At 67.0% G+C, this 15,337-nt stretch overlaps 7 protein-coding genes across 7 annotated transcripts; 4 read left to right on the top strand and 3 right to left on the bottom strand.

Annotated features, from left to right (window-relative positions):
- Window positions 1-569: 569 nt before the first annotated feature.
- FA09DRAFT_328876 (hypothetical protein) lies at window positions 570-5,803 on the top strand. Its single transcript, XM_025741950.1, has 8 exons — window positions 570-1,066; window positions 1,117-3,962; window positions 4,014-4,271; window positions 4,325-4,551; window positions 4,604-4,919; window positions 4,968-5,167; window positions 5,221-5,461; window positions 5,517-5,803. Exons 1-8 carry the CDS (start codon window positions 638-640, stop codon window positions 5,761-5,763), a joined length of 4,764 nt encoding a protein of 1,587 aa, XP_025599775.1. The 5' UTR covers window positions 570-637; the 3' UTR covers window positions 5,764-5,803.
- FA09DRAFT_328875 (WD40 repeat-like protein) lies at window positions 5,534-8,474 on the bottom strand. Its single transcript, XM_025741949.1, has 8 exons — window positions 8,211-8,474; window positions 7,936-8,159; window positions 7,671-7,885; window positions 7,601-7,623; window positions 7,171-7,552; window positions 6,207-7,119; window positions 5,914-6,154; window positions 5,534-5,861 (listed from the first exon to the last, which is right to left on the bottom strand). Exons 1-8 carry the CDS (start codon window positions 8,420-8,422, stop codon window positions 5,768-5,770), a joined length of 2,304 nt encoding a protein of 767 aa, XP_025599774.1. The 5' UTR covers window positions 8,423-8,474; the 3' UTR covers window positions 5,534-5,767.
- A 252-nt stretch (window positions 8,475-8,726) lies between these two features.
- On the bottom strand, window positions 8,727-10,662 carry FA09DRAFT_337612 (hypothetical protein; the record flags this gene model as incomplete). Its single annotated transcript, XM_025744019.1, has 2 exons — window positions 8,727-10,233; window positions 10,514-10,662. The coding sequence occupies 2 exons, from the start codon at window positions 10,660-10,662 to the stop codon at window positions 8,727-8,729; spliced, it is 1,656 nt and encodes a 551-aa protein (XP_025599773.1).
- Window positions 10,663-11,177: 515 nt separating this feature from the next.
- Window positions 11,178-12,141, top strand: FA09DRAFT_333805 (Cap-Gly domain-containing protein; the record flags this gene model as incomplete). Its single annotated transcript, XM_025743705.1, has 3 exons — window positions 11,178-11,556; window positions 11,610-11,874; window positions 12,006-12,141. 3 exons carry the CDS (start codon window positions 11,178-11,180, stop codon window positions 12,139-12,141), a joined length of 780 nt encoding a protein of 259 aa, XP_025599772.1.
- Window positions 11,779-13,152, top strand: FA09DRAFT_232943 (hypothetical protein). The gene is made up of 2 exons (XM_025739607.1): window positions 11,779-11,874; window positions 12,006-13,152. Exon 2 carries the CDS (start codon window positions 12,196-12,198, stop codon window positions 13,051-13,053), a length of 858 nt encoding a protein of 285 aa, XP_025599771.1. The 5' UTR covers window positions 11,779-11,874; window positions 12,006-12,195; the 3' UTR covers window positions 13,054-13,152.
- Window positions 12,991-14,385, top strand: FA09DRAFT_232953 (hypothetical protein). Its single transcript, XM_025739608.1, has 2 exons — window positions 12,991-14,253; window positions 14,307-14,385. The coding sequence occupies exon 1, from the start codon at window positions 13,145-13,147 to the stop codon at window positions 14,153-14,155; it is 1,011 nt and encodes a 336-aa protein (XP_025599770.1). The 5' UTR covers window positions 12,991-13,144; the 3' UTR covers window positions 14,156-14,253; window positions 14,307-14,385.
- On the bottom strand, window positions 14,386-15,096 carry FA09DRAFT_232954 (hypothetical protein). Its single transcript, XM_025739609.1, has one exon. The coding sequence runs from the start codon at window positions 15,010-15,012 to the stop codon at window positions 14,563-14,565; it is 450 nt and encodes a 149-aa protein (XP_025599769.1). The 5' UTR covers window positions 15,013-15,096; the 3' UTR covers window positions 14,386-14,562.
- Window positions 15,097-15,337: the final 241 nt, after the last annotated feature.

Here is a 15,337-nt window from a genome sequence, read left to right as displayed (position 1 = left end):
CGGGCGTCAGCTCAGCGTACATCTCCGTGCCGGGCAGGCCGAGATCGACACGCGGCAATGGACCGTTTTCGGCGCTGCGAGAGGACGTCAGCGCCGCAGTTGCGCATCTGAAGCGTATCCGCTCACACGACGACGTCGATGCTGACTCCTTCGCCCAGCTCTGCCCGTTGTGGCCCTCTTTGCAGCGCCCGCAGCTGTCGTGCGCCGTCGATCCAGTCGCGCTGCTCCTGCTGCAGGCGCGCCACGGTAGCGTACGCCTCGCGCAGGTCCGGCTCGAGACGCTGTGCCAGAAACTCGCGGGATCGCTGCAGCGACACGGCTGTCGAGGGCCCCGCTGTGGCTGTTGGGTCGACCATGCGAGATGGGCTTGCAGTGGACGTGGTGGTGCTGAAGCAGGAAGAAGAATCCGCGCGCGGCTGCCGCCGCGCCGTTCCTCGCACTCGGCAGCGTTCCCACGCTGTCAGGCACGCTAGCGGCCGTGAGGTCAGCGCGAGACTGCCGAGCCGCCGGCAGTAAGAGTGCGCGGCCGCGCGGCGGCGCTGCTGCGCGCTTGTTCTCCACACCGGACCCTATCGCGGCGGCACCACAGGGGCAGCGGCAGCCTCACCTCGCCTGCCTCTTGCCCCTCACACCCATCATGCCGGTGCCAGCACTGGCCCTCTCCCTCCTCGACGGCGCACTGCCGGCAGGCGTGGCGGGCGCAGCGCTGGTCGCGGCACTGCTGCCTGCCTCGTCTCGCCGCCTGCCTCGCCTGGCGCGCCCGCTGCTGCTCGACTTTGTCGACGAGGACGACCTCGCCGAGGCACGCGCCGTCGAACGGCAGAGCATCGCCGCTGCGCTGCGGCAGCACGGCCTTACCGAAGCGACAGAGATCGAGGAGCAGCACCGGCTGCTGCATGACGGGCTCGCAGATGAGCAAGCGCCGCTGCTCGGCGACGGCGTGCGCGCAGAGCCGCGCCTGCGTGCGTCGAGGAGCGTCACGGCGGGTCTGGCGGTCATCGCGGCGGCAGAGCTGGCGTGGACGGCGGCGCGACTGGACTATGCGGGTGCAAGCGCCTTCAGCTGGGTGAGTCGACGCGGGCCGCCGTGGTTGTCGTCTTGCTGACGTGCCTGCAGCTTTACGTGCTGTTCCGCACGCTGCGCAGCCCGCCCGTCACGCCGCCATGGGCGACGCTGCTGATCGGGCTGTGCCACTTGGTCGCGGCGCTGCTGGTGCTGCTCGACGCAGTGCTGCTCAGACAGCCACTCTTGGTGCCAGTCCTCACAGGTCTGCCAGCGCTGGTCCTTGTGCTGCTGGCCGCGTCGCTGCCGCTCTCGCCGTACCCGGCGCCGCCTCTCGCGCCCGGTGTGCCGCCTCCAGCGCGCGAGGACTACGCGACGCTGCTCGAGTGGGTCACATTTAGCTGGCTCACGCCGCTCATTAACGAGGGCTTCAAGCGCGATCTCGACGACGGCGACGTGTTTGCCCTCTCTGCTTCCAGCCGAAGCGCGCTCATCCTGCGCAAGATGGAGGCGCTGTCCGGCACGCTCCTCCAGCGGCTGTGGATCGCCAACGCCCATGACGTCTTCGCGGACGCAACCCTCACGTTCGTGTCCGCGGCGCTGTCCGTCAGCGGGCCGTTCTTTCTCAAGCGGATCCTCGAGGCGATCACGCAGGCGGCGAGCAGCCCAACTGGCAAGGTCCCGTCCTCGGCATACCTGCTGCCGCTGGCTGCCTTTACTGCAAGCGTGCTCAAGGCGCAGACTGACCTGCAGCACCTGTATCACGGGCGCAGAGCATGCATTCGCACGCGCGGCGAGCTGATCAGCCTCATCTACAACAAGGCACTGCGGACGCGGGCGAATCAGCAGGCTGGCGAGGCTGAGACTGCGGCACCAGGCGCGCCCAAGAAGCCGGCAGCCGGAGCACGCGACCTGGGCGCCATCGTCTCGCTGATGGCCGTCGACGCGCAGAAGATCTCGGTGCTGCTCGCTGGCGCCTACTTCCTCTACTCGAGCCCCATCGAAATCCTCGTCGCCGGTGTGTTCCTCTACAACTTGCTGGGCTGGAGCGCGCTGGCGGGCTTCTCGGTGCTGCTCATCTCGACGCCGCTCCAGTCGCTCCTCACGCGCCGCTCGATGCGCATCACGCGCGAGCTCGGCGCCGCGCGCGATCGCCGGACAGGCCTCATCGCAGAGATGTTCTCTGCGCTGCGGCCTATCCGCTACTTTGCGCAGGAGGAGCAGTTCAAGGCGCGCATCATCGAGGCACGCGAGCACGAGCTGTCGCTCCTGCGCAAGCGGCAGCGTCTCTCAGCCCTCAACTCCGTGCTCTGGGGCGCGACGCCGGCCTGCATCACCTCGCTCTCCTTCCTCGCCTACACGCTGAGCGGCCATCGCCTCACGATCTCCGTCGCCTTTCCCGCGATCGCCGTGATCACATCGATGCGCAACGCGCTCTCGGTGCTGCCAATGTACATCAACAACATCCTGAACGCGCGCGTCTCGCTTGAGCGCATCGAGGACTACCTGCGCAGCGACGAGGTGCCCGCCTGGGTGTCTACGCTCGCGGCGAGCGACAGCAAGATCGTCACAGACGGGCGTCTGGGCTTCGAGAGCGCCACGTTCAGATGGCCTGCCGTCTCTGCAGTTGCAGACGTGCCTGTCGCAGCCGTCGAGAAGAGCTCCTTTGCCGCGCGCCTGGCTGCCAAGCTGCGTCTACGCTCCAAGCCCGCACCCGAGACGCCGAAGGTAGCAGTAACAGCGACAACATCTGGCACAGCCACGCCCGCGGAGCCCTTTTCCCTGCGCGACCTGTCCGTCATCTTCCCACAGGGCAAGCTCTCGCTCGTCGTCGGCCCAACAGCCAGCGGCAAGTCGTCGCTGCTCTCGGCGCTGCTCGGCGAGATGATTATGGAGGACGACGGCGCCGTGTATCTGCCCAAGACGCGCGACCGTCTCGTCTCCTTCTGCGCCCAGCGGCCGTGGCTGCAGAACGCGACGATCCGGAACAACATTCTCTTTGGCTCGCCATTCGAGGCGACGCGCTACGAGCAGACACTCGTGGCCTGCTGCCTGGCGCCAGACTTGGCCATCCTGCCTGGCGGCGACGCAGCGGAGATCGGCGAGGGCGGCCTGACGCTGAGCGGCGGGCAGCGCGCGCGAGTTGCTCTGGCACGAGCAGTGTACGCCCCCTCTCAGACTGTCCTACTCGACGATGTCCTCAGTGCGCTTGATGCTACGACGGGCAAACGCATCGTCGAGGACCTTCTTGCCGGACCGCTGCTCAAGGACCGCACCGTCGTGCTCGTCACGCACCACGTCGACCTTGCGCTGACCATCCCGTGCGCGCACGTGGTGAAGCTCAGCCGCGGGCACATCGAGGCACAAGGCTCGCCCGACGAGCTGCGCGCCTCTGGGCATCTCGCGCCAGCCGTGCGCGATAGCGCCACTGATAGCGAGAAGGAAAACACGCCCGCTGATGCAACAGCGGCTCCGCCAAAGATCGCGGCCTCGACCGATGCAGGCCAGCTCGTGTCCAAGGAGCGCCGCTCCACCGGTGGCACCAAGCTCAAGGTGTACGTCTCGTACCTGCGTGCCTTTGGCTACGCGACGCTGGCTTTCGCGTTTAGCGCCATGCTGCTGCGGCAGAGCACCGATGTCGGCGAGAAGTTCTACCTCAGCTGGTGGGGCACTGCCTCTGCTCGCAGTCTGCTGCTGCCGTTCATTGAGCTGCCGGCGCTCGGAGCGCTGCATCATGCGGTGCACATCGCTCATGAAGGAGCGCTCTCAGCAATGCGCGGCGACGAGGCTCCTCTACTGTATCTGCTCGGCTTCGTGGGCCTGCAGGCCGTCGGCTTCCTGCTCATGCTCTGCGTGATCTTGATTATGCAAGGCGGCGGACGACGCGCTGCTCGGCGCATCTTTGGCCAGGCGCTGGGCTCGCTCATGTCTGCGACGTCTCGCTGGCTCGATCAGACTCCGTGAGTCGCGCGTAACAGATATCGGCGCCACATGCTAACTCCGTTCCACAGGCGCGGCCGCGTGCTCAACACAATGTCAAAGGACGTCAGCCAGGTCGACGAGAGCTGCACGGACACGCTGCAGGCGATGAGCGTGTACATTCTCGGCCTTTTCACGTCGCTCGTCGTCGTGACCCTCACGCTGCCAACGATGCTGCTGCCCGTCGCATTCCTGGCGCTCATCAACTGGCAGGTCGCACGGCGATACGTTGCGACAGCTCGCTCATTCCGGCGCATCGAGTCGACGAGCCGCTCGCCGATCTTTGCACGGTGTGTAGAACGAGCGTGTGTCGCCGGCTTCGCATCTGACATGTCCACTGCAGCTTCTCTGAGCTGCTCTCCGGCCTTGAGACCGTCCGCGCGTTCGCTGCAGAGCGCCGCCTGCTCGCAGAGTTCCTCGTCAACCTGGACCAGATGTCGAGCTCCTTTGCGCTCTTCTGGTTCAGCTCGCGATGGGCGCTCGTGCGGCTAGACGTACTCGGTGCCGTCGGCACAGCCACGGCAAGCGTGGCAGCGCTCAACGGCGGCATCCCGGCCGGCCTCGCAGGTGGTGAGTGAACAACCGAATGACACACAGCCGTGCACTCTGACACCCTCTCCAGTCGCCCTCACCTCGCTGCAGACAGTCGTCGGCGCCGTGTACTGGCTGTCGCGCTTCCAGAGTACACTCGATCAGGACCTCAACTCCATCGAGCGTCTGCAGGACCTCATCAGCCCGGAGCGCACCAAGCAAGAGCCTGCCGCGATCACCGGTTGCCGGCCGCCGGCCTCGTGGCCTGCGCGAGGCGAGATCAAGTTCGAGAACCTGACGCTCCGCTACGCGCCGGACCTCGAGCCGGCGCTGCGCAATGTGTCATTTACGGTGCGGCCAGGCGAGAAGCTGGGCATCGTGGGCCGGACCGGCAGCGGCAAGTCGACGTGAGTGCTCCGGCCAGACTTCGTCGCCACAGCGCTGACCTTCCGCAGCCTCGCACTTGCCCTCTTCCGCTTCGTCGAGTTCGACGCGGGCTCCATCTCCATAGACGGGATCAGCATCGCAGATCTGGGCCTGCGAGACCTCCGTTCTAGACTGTCCATCATTCCTCAGGACCCCACGCTCTTCAGCGGCACCGTGCGGTCCAACATAGACCCGTTCGACGAGCATCCCGATGAGGAGCTGCTGGAAGGTGAGCGCGACAGGCTCGCGAGAGCGAGCTCCCTGCTGACGCTTCGTCTGTAGCTTTGCATCGAGTCCACCTGCGCACACCGCCATCGCAGTCGCAGATTGCCAGCCGCGTGAGCAGTGCGCCAGCCTCGTTACAGGGCGACGACGACGAGCGCTCCACTGTGTCGCTCGACACTGTCATTCTCGAGGGCGGCACGAACCTCAGTGCTGGCCAGCGGCAGCTGATCGCCATGGCGCGGGCGCTGCTGCGGGCCGGCCGCGTCATCATCATGGACGAGGCGAGCTCTGCTACGGAGTGAGTCGCTTGGCGCTGCGCCTTCGTCGCTATCTCGCTGACACGCGCTCCTTAGTTTCGACACCGACACTGCGATCCAGCGGGCGATCAGCGAGGGCTTCAAGGACTCGACGGTCCTCACAATCGCACATCGCCTCTCGACGGTGGCGGTGTGCGACCGCATCCTGGTGCTGGCCGCCGGCGAAATTGTTGAGTTCGACACGCCCGCGACGCTGCTGGAGCGCGAGGACGGGCACTTCCGCACCCTGTGCGAGCAGTCGGGCGAGCTCGAGCACCTGCGCCAGCTTGCGGCGCGCACATAGAATGTCATTGTGTCGGACACTGCGCCTCTGGGCCCATCGTCGCCTGCTGCTGCAGCAAGGCGAGCAGGCCTCGCGAGTAGCCGAAGCTGTTGCGCATGCTGCGGCGCGAGTCAGCAACGCAGGGTCCCACGCTTGGCCTCTTCCACTCACCCGCCATTGCGCCTGTTCGCTTGCGCCACGACGTCCGGATCTGCCTCGCGGCAGATTGCGCGCGCCGTCGAAGGCCCCAGCAGCTTGATCTCGTCGTCGATGCCGGACACGGCCAGCAGCGGCAGCGTCGGATGGGCCACCGAGACATTCACGACCTGGCCATCGGCTCGGATGGCTGCGAGTAGCTCGCCCGTCTCGCTGCTCCACACGAACAGGCGGCCGCAGTCGGAGCCGGACGCGACTGGTGAGGCACGTCAGCAGCAGCCCAGACTAGACTCGTCACGGCCACTCACCAAAGCCGTCGCCGACAAAGTCGACCTGCTTGACGGTGTCGACGTTGATGTGCCCCTGGTATCGCTGGCGCGGATGCGTCAGAGGCGCATTGAACGCCGCGTTGCCCGTCTCGCTGGCGCTGCCTTGCTCGCTGTCGTGCTCGCTGCTCTCGCTGCCGTCGTCCGAGTCCGAGTTGCTCTCAGACGCCTCCTCCTCACTCTCGTCCGTCTCGTCGTCCACACTCATGCCCTCGACCTCGTCCTCGTCAGTCCATTCATCCGCCCCCATGTCTTGCGGCGGCGGCTGGCCCTCGTCATCGCCGAGCAGCTCGCGGATGTCGACAGTCACAGCGCGTGCACGGCGCTCGCTGTCCCACGACTGCGGCCAGCGCTCGCGCACGTATGCCTCGCCCACGCTCCAGATCTGCTCGTACGTGGCCTGCGCATCGGTCGACTCGGCGAGCTGGCGCAAGAACGCGCAGAGCTCAGGCGCAACAGGCGGCTGGTCTTCGATGACCAGCTCCGATAGCGCCGCGGTCGAAAGGGCGGAGAAGTCGGCGGGGCCGCTGGCCCACGGCGCGAGATGGACGAGGGCTCGGCAGACTGCCACGGCCTCGTGGTCCGCCTCAACGACCTCGCGCAGCATGCCGAGCGTGAGCAGGTCCGAGCCGACCTTGTGCGGATCGCAGCTGTCCGACGGCCGTGGAAAGAGCGCGCCGACGATGCGAGCGCGAAAGACGTCCATCCGCGAAGGCTCTTCTGGGCTCGCCGCCTCATCTTCGCGGACTCGAGCCGTGCCAATGCGTGCGTGAAGCGCAGCGACCTCGTCGATGCTTGGCTGGTGCTTCGAGACATCGTGATGTGTCCTGCCTGGCTCGTCATGGATGTTGAAGCGGTAGACTGTTGAGTCTGCCCCGGAATACGACAGCAGCAGCTACACGCGGACATCAGTGGATATGCGAGAGCTTGCATGCGTCAGACTCACGTCGCGGCCCATCGTCTCCTCGATCTTGGCTGCAGTGATATGGCAGGAGCCGTCTCGCCCTGCCTTGTCCGTCACGTCCCACCCTTCGTCTGGCCGGCCAAAGCGACGCACGCACGTCGTGAGCGCGCCGTCGTCACCGCGCGGCACAACGCCCCACTCCTGCTGAATGAGACGCGGCACCATGCGCCGATCGTGCAGGTAGGCATACTCGCTTGTGCCGGCCACGACAAAGAGCCACGGCTCCTGTTTTGAGACGGAGAGCGAGTACAGCTCCATCGAGTGCCGCAGCAGCGGTGCTGGGCATCCTTGGCCGTACGACCGGCTGCGTTTGCAGGTGTGATTCACGCGCAAGTCTGTCTGCCGCACCTCTCCGTCTTCCGCGCTGCAGAGAATGTCAGTCAGGGCAATGAGGATCAGCGCCCCTACCCACCAACTGAGAAAGGTGTCGGGACCCTGCTGCACGTCAGCCGGGAGCTTGTGGCGCACGACGGCCCACTCACCTCGACGCTGATGCGCTTGACCCGTGCGGTGTGGCACTTGAGCACTCGTGTGCATGCGCCGCCACGCTCTGGGAAGACGTCGTAGCTGCCCGTCGGCGTGATGCGAGAGTGCTGCTCCGCGCTGCTGAGCGACAGGTCAAAGACGCGCATCTGCGAGTCGCCAGCAGCGGTGAAGAAGCGCGACGTGCTGTGCGGCGCAAACTTGACAGAGAAGACTGCTCAAAAGTGTCAGCGCCGAGTCTCGTCTCGATCTCACGACACGCACTGTTCGCGCGATGTCCCGTCTCGACGACTGTAGCTAGGCCGACGCCTGGGTCGGGCCAGCCACGCTCCTCGTCGCGGAGCGAGAAGCTTCTCCCAGACGCAGCACGTCCGCTCGCAGCAGCATCGACTTGATGCACGCCATCCGAGCCTAGCTTCCAGAGACAAATTCGCCGGTCGTCCGAGCCGGACGCCAGCAGCGTGCCGTCGTCGGACCAAGCGAGCGCACTGCAGGGCGTGTCAGCCGCAGCCGGACCGCGTCGCCGGCTCCGCACGCACTTGACGCAGCCCTCGTGGCCTACAACACTGCTTGCGTGTTCGTCGCTGGGCCCGCCGAGCACGGCGATGCGGTCCAGCGTACGCACGGCCGACTCGCGCCACTGCTGCTCGCGGCGCAGGCGCGAGGCGGCGGCATAGGTGAGGCGCGGCGCCGAGCGCAGCTGGCCCAGCGCGCCTGGGTACGCCGACGGGCCGGCAAAGGCGCTCGACATGGCGCTGCTGCTGCGGCCCTGATCTTGTGCTGCAGGCTTTGCAGAGGTGTGGTGGTCGGGAAACAGGCGTGTCGCTGCGGCGGCCCGTGCCCCTCATCAGCCAAAGTGCTCGCGGAACTCGGACTCGGCGGCGCCTCCACCTTGTTCCCACGGTATCGTCCTTGCCGCACACCTGCTTCCGGGCCTGCCTCTCGACACACAGCCTCGCTAGCATGGTATCGAGTTCAGGGGTATCGCTACAGGTTGCTCCACTCCTCTCCTACAGTTCACCTCCACTCACATCCGTCCTGCCCGACCGCGGCCGCTAGCGGCGCGCCGCCGCGAACGCCGCAAAGATTGCCAGACCCGCAAGGCCCGCCTTCTGGTCTTCCGCTGGGCCCGTCGGCGTCACAGTTCCCGTCGGCGTCACAGTTCCGCTGCTCTCTGATTCGTCTGATCCCTCGGCGTGTGCCGCCTCCTGCATGGCTTGCTCGGCCACAGCCTTGCCCTGCGACGCGCGAGCTTGCGGATGGGCGGCGAAGAGCGCAAGCGCGGTGCGGTACGCCAGCGCGCAGCGCTCCTGGTGTTCGAGCTCGGCAGCCTGCTCGCGCTTGACACGCTCCAGCAGCTCTGCTTCGCTCTCATCTTCATGCTTCTCTCGCGTCTCTCGACGGCCGTCCTGCACCGCGCGCTCAAGCGTCGGATGTCCGAGCAAGTTGTTGCAGAACTCCTCGGTGAGGTAGAGGGCGCACATCGATCCGTGCGCCGCGAGATGGACGGCGGGGAGCTTCTGCTCCATCAGATACTTCTCAGGCGGGAACAGAGTCGCATCGCTTCTCGGCACGGGCTCGTGCCACCCGACTGCCGGTCGAGTCCTGTCGTGAGGCACGTCTGCATGGGGCCGGCGATACAGAGGTCGCGTGACATGGACAAAGTTGAGCGAGGGCGTGAGCACGATCGAGAAGTTCTTGAAGAGTGGTGTCTCGAACTTGCACAGGAAGAAGCCGTTGCGGTGCGCGTTGAGCCCGGCGTCACGCTCGCTGGTCGGCTCACGACTGTCGCCCCCGCGAAGTGCAAATGCGCCCAGGCGAGCGTCCAGCAGGCTGAGCTGTTCGATGCGGACGCGTGGCTCCGGTGTCGAGGAACACGCAAGTGGCTGCATGGCCCTCTCGTACAGCCACTTGCCGACGAAGGGCGGGACGATGTGAGTGGCATCGCAGTACGCGACTTCGAGGCCGCAGACCATGCAGGCACGAGCGGTCCAGTAAGAGTGGACGTCGGGCCTCGCGTGCGCCGTCTCGTAGCTCTTGAAAAGAGCAGAACGCAGGCGTCCGCTGGCGGCCGCGGCCAGTGCGCCGTGCGGCCCCTCGACGAGACGCGGTAGGAGGCGTTGCAGCCAGTCCTCCCGAGCAGCGAGCTCGAAGGCGCAGAGCTGCTCTTCGCTCAGGCAGACGGTCCACGTCGAGGTCGAAGCAGTCGCGTCGGGCGCGTGCTGGTCGGACATGCGCGCAATGGCGGCGAACGACATGCGAGCCAGGTGAGCATGCTCTGCGAGAGACAGAGGTGCGCTCGCGCCCAGCTTGACTGTCCAGCGCGGCAGATTCAGAGGCACTTCTTTGGCAGCGTACGGCGGCACTGGACCCAGCTGGGGCTGCTCCTTGCCGCCGCCGCCTGCTGCTTCGGCCACGCCGAGGAGCAGCGCAACGTGACCGAGCGCGCCATCAGCGATGGTCCAGCTGGCCGCAGCGGGCGCGAGAAGCGTCTCGCGGAAGATCGACGACGCGGCGAAATACGTGTCCTTGTCGCAGATCGAGGAGAAGGCCGGCGAGACGCTGTGGGCATGGACGCCATGCAGCGCAGCAAGAGAAGCCTGTTGCGCTTCGCTGAGACAAGGCCAGGCCGATGCAGCGGATGCAGCCGCACAGACGGAGGCGTCGGCATGCGAGACCGTGGAGCCAGTCTTGACGCTGTCCCAGAAGGCCCGTTCGTCCGCGAGCTCGCGAGCGTGCCTCGCTGCAGCGAGCGTGCCTCGCTGCAGCGAGCGCCTCGGACCAGGCGGCGGAGGCACCAGCCCAGACGCTGCTATCTTCCAGAACTGCATCGAGCAGATACTGGTGCTGCATGCGCCAGATGACCGGCAGCTCGCCCTTCTCGCCGGGTGCTGGCAGGCGCAGGCGGCGGCGGGCCGCGAGCACGAGCGGGTGCGAAGACGTGGCATCGTCGGTGACGCACACTTTGAGCGTGTGCAGCATTGTGGCCATGTTGCTGGCGCGGAGAGGTGGTGGCTGAGAAGGAAGCAGGATCCAGCGACGGCCGGCCGGCCTTCGAAGGGAGCGGCGCCAGATCTGGCAGTGCCGGGCGGCTTCGTCCAGCGCCGTGCCGCATGTGAGCGAGCGGCGGCAGCAGCAACACGCACGCGCGCAAAGACACGCGACAGCAACGCGTCCCTCACCGCGACGGCCAACAGAGGTCGGGCCGCACGTCCACCTGCTCGGTCGCAAGGGGAAGGGGCTGAAGAAGCTCAACACGTCTCATCATCCCAGCATTTTGACCAGCATTGCAGTAGCACTGCTAGCTGCTCCTGTCGCTGGGGAGGCTGCACCTGCCGAGGCGGAAGCGAAGTCCACGGACGCGGCGCACGGAGCACCGGAAAAAGCTGGCGCCTAGCGCGCCGCGCAGCCGCACGCCGCCGCGGGTCTGGTCCTTCTTTCGCGACCGCGACACCTCTGCCTGCTCCACCGCCGCCGCGACCCACACGCACCTGCCCACGGCCACCATGTCGCTCTCGCTGCACATTCATTCGCCCTCGGCGCAGATCGCCACCGAGCTGCGGCTGCCCAGCTCGCTGCCGCTCTCGGGCCTGCGGCAGAAGATCTACACGCTGAGCGGCATCCCCGCCGAGGCGCAGATCCTCTCGCTGCACTCGGCGCGCACCGACGATCCGGGAGCTCGCGCCATCCGCCTCGCCGACCTGCCTCGCGCAGATGATGCGGCTCCCGGCGCTGAAGAGCCGACACTTGCATCCATCGGCGCACATGAGGGCGCTTGCGTGCAGGTCCTGGATGCTCGGCCAGCAGGCAGCAGCGAGCGCTTCGTCGCCGACGAGAGCGTGGAGAAGTGGGAGATGGACGACGACACGTATGCGCAGCGGAGAGGTGAGTGGTAATGCGAGGCGCCGGCGTGTGCACCTCTCACGCTCGCACCGCAGACACTGTCCGCGCGTACAAGCAGGCAAACCGCATGGGCCGCTTCGACCCCGCCGTGCAGGCAGCAGCCGCCTCTGCTCCGCCAGCCGCACCGATCCCAGAGGACATCGTGCCCGGCAAGCGCTGCGTCGTGCTGCGCGAGGCGGGCGACGCGAAGGAGGGCGAGGGCAGCCGCGGCACGGTGCGCTTCGCTGGCACGACGAGCTTTGCGAAGGGCAACTGGGTCGGCATCGAGTATGACGAGCCGTGCGGCAAGGGCAATGGCAGGTGAGTGTCTGGCACGCAGCAAGTGCGCGTGGTCCCGGAGATGGCGCCCAGGGCTGTGCTGGTCCCGCCGTCGGATCGCGCTTTGCGCTCCTCACACGCGTGTGCACTTGCTCACATCATTTCTCGCGCAGCGTCGCCGGCGTCGAGTACTTCAAGGCGCGGAATCAGCACGCCTCGTTTGTGCGGCCGGAGCGCGTGCGGGTAGGCGACTATCCCGAGCTCGACATTGCGGATGAGCTGGGCCTCGACGACGACGAAGAAATGTAGGCTGTGCTACGTCTGGTCCTGAGCCGTGCGCGGGTGAAGACAGGGAGGCGCAGCATGTCGGAGTTCGCACGACCGCTTGCTGCTTCCTCGCAAATCTTCCGGACTGCCTCGCGGCCGCAAGCACGTCCGGACGCCGGCTGTGCATGCAGCCGTCGGGAGCACATGAGGGCACCCACAGCGCACGGTACAGCCCACCTTTTCCACGCAACATCCTGCCAGCATGACCTCTGCAAGACGTCAGGGCGCAGAGAGGCATGGGTGGCGAGCTACGGCATGCCAAGCCAGCGGCGAGCAGCATGGTGCGTCCGAAGCGTCGTGGCGAATGTCGCGCATGCTGCAGACGCTTCGACGCACCTGCTGCCTCCTCGCCTTGCGCGTGGGGCGTCGGCATCTCGACGTCGCCCGACGGCGAGCCACCTGGCACACCATCATCATCAGGCGCGGCACCGAGCCGTGCTGACGGCAGCGCTTGGCCCCAATCACCTGCAACCTCTGATGCTGGCCCGATGCGACGCTCGCCTGCCGGCGGCAGGACACCGGCTCGCGAGTCGCGAGCACCTCCTGAATGCCGCAGCGCGGCCGCGTTCGAGGTGCTCTTCGCATGTCCAGTCAGAAGTCTGCGACGCTGCTTGCTCGGCAGGCGCCATGCTGAGGCCGTGCCGCAGTCGCTTCTCTTGTCTCTTGCTGCCGCTTAGCTGCTGCTCAAGTGCGCTTCCGCAACCCGAGCAGTGCAGGCGTCTCCGAAGGTGCGCTAGCGTCCTCGCCATCTGCAGTGCGGGAGGAGTGGCTTGCAGCAGCGTGCAGCGGTGCGGTGCCGCCTCGGCGCTCGGAGCGGCAGCATCGCGTCACTTGACAGACGAGACGTGCGGGCGAACAGAGCGCCAGCACGACGGCAGAGGAGGGCGGCCGTAGACGCCGCAGCACAGCTGCTCGTCTGCCTCACCCCCCTCCCAGAGCAAGCTGCGGCTTAACTGCACCTCGCCAGCGAAGCGCTCGCTCGGAGATGCGGCCTGCAGGCACACGCGGAGTCCGCGTGCCCGCCGGCTGGCGCTGCTCTGCCGTTGGAGCGCTCGCTGGCGGCGCCACGCCCGTGTGCCGCGCATTTGCGTCATGCTGCTGCCGAGGTGCACTCCACTTGCAGGTGCAGCAGCGCAGCATGCCTCCTGCCCGCGAGATGGCGTGGGCTCTGCCTCCTCCTCAAGCACCTCGTCTTGCTGCGGCTACGGCGGCGGCTCGTCTGCATCCTCGCCGCATTCTATCTTTGGGCGGCGGCGGTGGAGCGGGGAACGGCGGAGTGAGTGGCCGTGCCTGGCGCCGTGCCGCATCAGAGGAGAGAGTGCTGCCCCTCACGCTTCCGTTGCGCTCGAGCCAGCCTGCTGCACGGCGCTTCTTCTCTTCAGCCACCAGCAAGCGGCTCCGAGCTCTTTTCTGCGAGGTGCTGGCGGCGCTGCGAGCCCACTTCCTCATCTCTTCTCTCGCTGCCGGCACACTTCTGCCCAACGGACGCTTCCTCGCTGCGGCATGCGGGCACCGCCGCAGCTCCTCTTCCTCTGACCACGACGCACACTCGACTCGACCTAGCTCGCGTCTCCACTTCGTCGGCCGGCCGACGCCGCAGCCGCCGCGAGCGCCGCGAGCGCCTCTTCTCCTCGAGCCACTCCTCAACCCACCTCGCCGCGCCCGTCGCTGCCCCTGCAGCACGGCCCGCGCCGTGTCCGATCGCCCATCCTGTTCCGCACGCGCGACTCGGCGGTGCGTGGTGCAGGAGGAATGCCGCTTCTCTGTGTGTGCTTGGCTGATCGCTGCTCCTCCAGGCGTTCGCGCAGGCCAAGGCGCAGGCGGCCCAGGCCAAGGCCGTCGGCTCCTCGCAACAGCAACAGCAGCACGCGCCAGCAGCCGCGGCGATGGACGAGGCAACGCAGAAGCAGGTGCTGCAGCAGGCATTGCAGGCGCAGCAGCACGCCGCTGCGGCGCTGGGCCTCATGGGCAACGCAGCTCCATACGTGCCGAGTGACGCTGGCCTGCCGCAACAGCAGCAGCAGATGTACCAGCAGGAGTACGCGCAGCAGGAGCAGCAGTATCAGCAAGAACAGCGGCGTCTGAGCATGCCTGGTGAGCGTCCATACAGCTGCCCACCAGCCGCTCGTGCTCATGCCGCTGCGCAGAGTCAGCCGACATGCTCCTCGACACGCTGCAGCACCTGGCAGCGACGCTGCGCATGCAGCAGCAGGCCGCCGCCGCGGCGCCGAGCGAGACATGGGCCGGCGACGCCGCCCTGCTGCACGACTGGCTCTTCCAGGCCGAGCTCATCTTCCAGCGCGACGGCATCGACGACGACGGCCGGCGCATCGCCTGGGCCCTCTCGCACATGGGCGGCGCGCCGCGCACCATGGCGCACGCGGCGCTCGGCGAGACGGGCAGCTATGCGGTGGGCAGCCAGGCGACCCAGGCGCCGGACTGGCTGCGCTCGTGGGATGGCTTTGCGGCACGCCTCTGTTCCGGTGAGTCGAGCTTGCCGCAGCAGCAGCCGCGGCTTCCTCCTCTCGCAGCGCTCATACCCTCTTCCCACTCGCAGACTTTGGAGAGCAATAAAGAATCGCTAATTCGTCGTGCAGAACTGACAGCGAGCGTGCAGCGGTGTGGCGCACCACTGGCGGGCCTACCAAGACGCTTGCTCCCGGACGGCGCTAAGCTCGCATGACGGCGCGGTGCTTGGTGGCAGAAGGCCAGAAGCGCGAAGGCAGCAGCGGATGCAGCGGCTGCAGCCTCAGGTCCGCGCCGGCGGCCGAGATGGACGCGCCGCTGCTTCGCAGACGCATCTGGCTTTGCGCGAGCCGCTGCATGCCAGCTCTCGTTGTCTGCACGATGCATGCAGACAGGTGTAGCATGAGCATGAGGCACTTGTCGCAGGCCGCAGCTGCGACCTGGCCCAGCAGCGAGTGAGAGTCGAGTCTTCGTAGCGGACCTGCGTCGCACGAGCGAGAGCCACACGCGCCCTCGACGGCCCGCAAGAGGCTCTTGTCGCAGGCTCGCACACTCGGGCCCGCGCCTCGTCAGCTGTGCAGAGCCATCCCCACTCACGATCCCGACCTCCTCCATCCCGATCGCCCCAAAGCATCTCAACAGCGGGGCTGACCAGGCTCCGTCGCAACTCCGCGATGTGCTCCGCGCCGTGCAGCGTGGGAAGAAAGACGAA

Source organism: Tilletiopsis washingtonensis (genome assembly GCF_003144115.1).
Source record: "Tilletiopsis washingtonensis strain MCA 4186 unplaced genomic scaffold FA09scaffold_6, whole genome shotgun sequence".
Classification (NCBI taxonomy): Eukaryota; Fungi; Basidiomycota; class Exobasidiomycetes; order Entylomatales; genus Tilletiopsis; species Tilletiopsis washingtonensis.
The sequence above is the reverse complement of the archived record's forward strand: the minus strand, read 5'-3'. Positions and strand labels throughout refer to the sequence as shown.

Excerpts from the sequence above, each read along its gene's own strand:
- FA09DRAFT_328876 (XM_025741950.1), top strand. The coding sequence starts at position 638 with ATGCCGGTGCCAGCACTGGCCCTCTCCCTCCTCGACGGCGCACTGCCG. Across the intron at positions 3,963-4,013 it reads CGCTGGCTCGATCAGACTCC|GCGCGGCCGCGTGCTCAACA; the intron begins GTGAGTCGCGCG and ends TCCGTTCCACAG. Across the intron at positions 4,272-4,324 it reads CGCTCGCCGATCTTTGCACG|CTTCTCTGAGCTGCTCTCCG; the intron begins GTGTGTAGAACG and ends TGTCCACTGCAG.
- FA09DRAFT_328875 (XM_025741949.1), bottom strand. The coding sequence starts at position 8,422 with ATGTCGAGCGCCTTTGCCGGCCCGTCGGCGTACCCAGGCGCGCTGGGC. Across the intron at positions 6,155-6,206 it reads CTTTGTCGGCGACGGCTTTG|TCGCGTCCGGCTCCGACTGC; the intron begins GTGAGTGGCCGT and ends GTGCCTCACCAG. Across the intron at positions 5,862-5,913 it reads GCGAACAGGCGCAATGGCGG|CATGCGCAACAGCTTCGGCT; the intron begins GTGAGTGGAAGA and ends CTCGCGCCGCAG.
- FA09DRAFT_232943 (XM_025739607.1), top strand. The coding sequence starts at position 12,196 with ATGTCGGAGTTCGCACGACCGCTTGCTGCTTCCTCGCAAATCTTCCGG.
- FA09DRAFT_232953 (XM_025739608.1), top strand. The coding sequence starts at position 13,145 with ATGCGGCCTGCAGGCACACGCGGAGTCCGCGTGCCCGCCGGCTGGCGC.
- FA09DRAFT_232954 (XM_025739609.1), bottom strand. The coding sequence starts at position 15,012 with ATGCATCGTGCAGACAACGAGAGCTGGCATGCAGCGGCTCGCGCAAAG.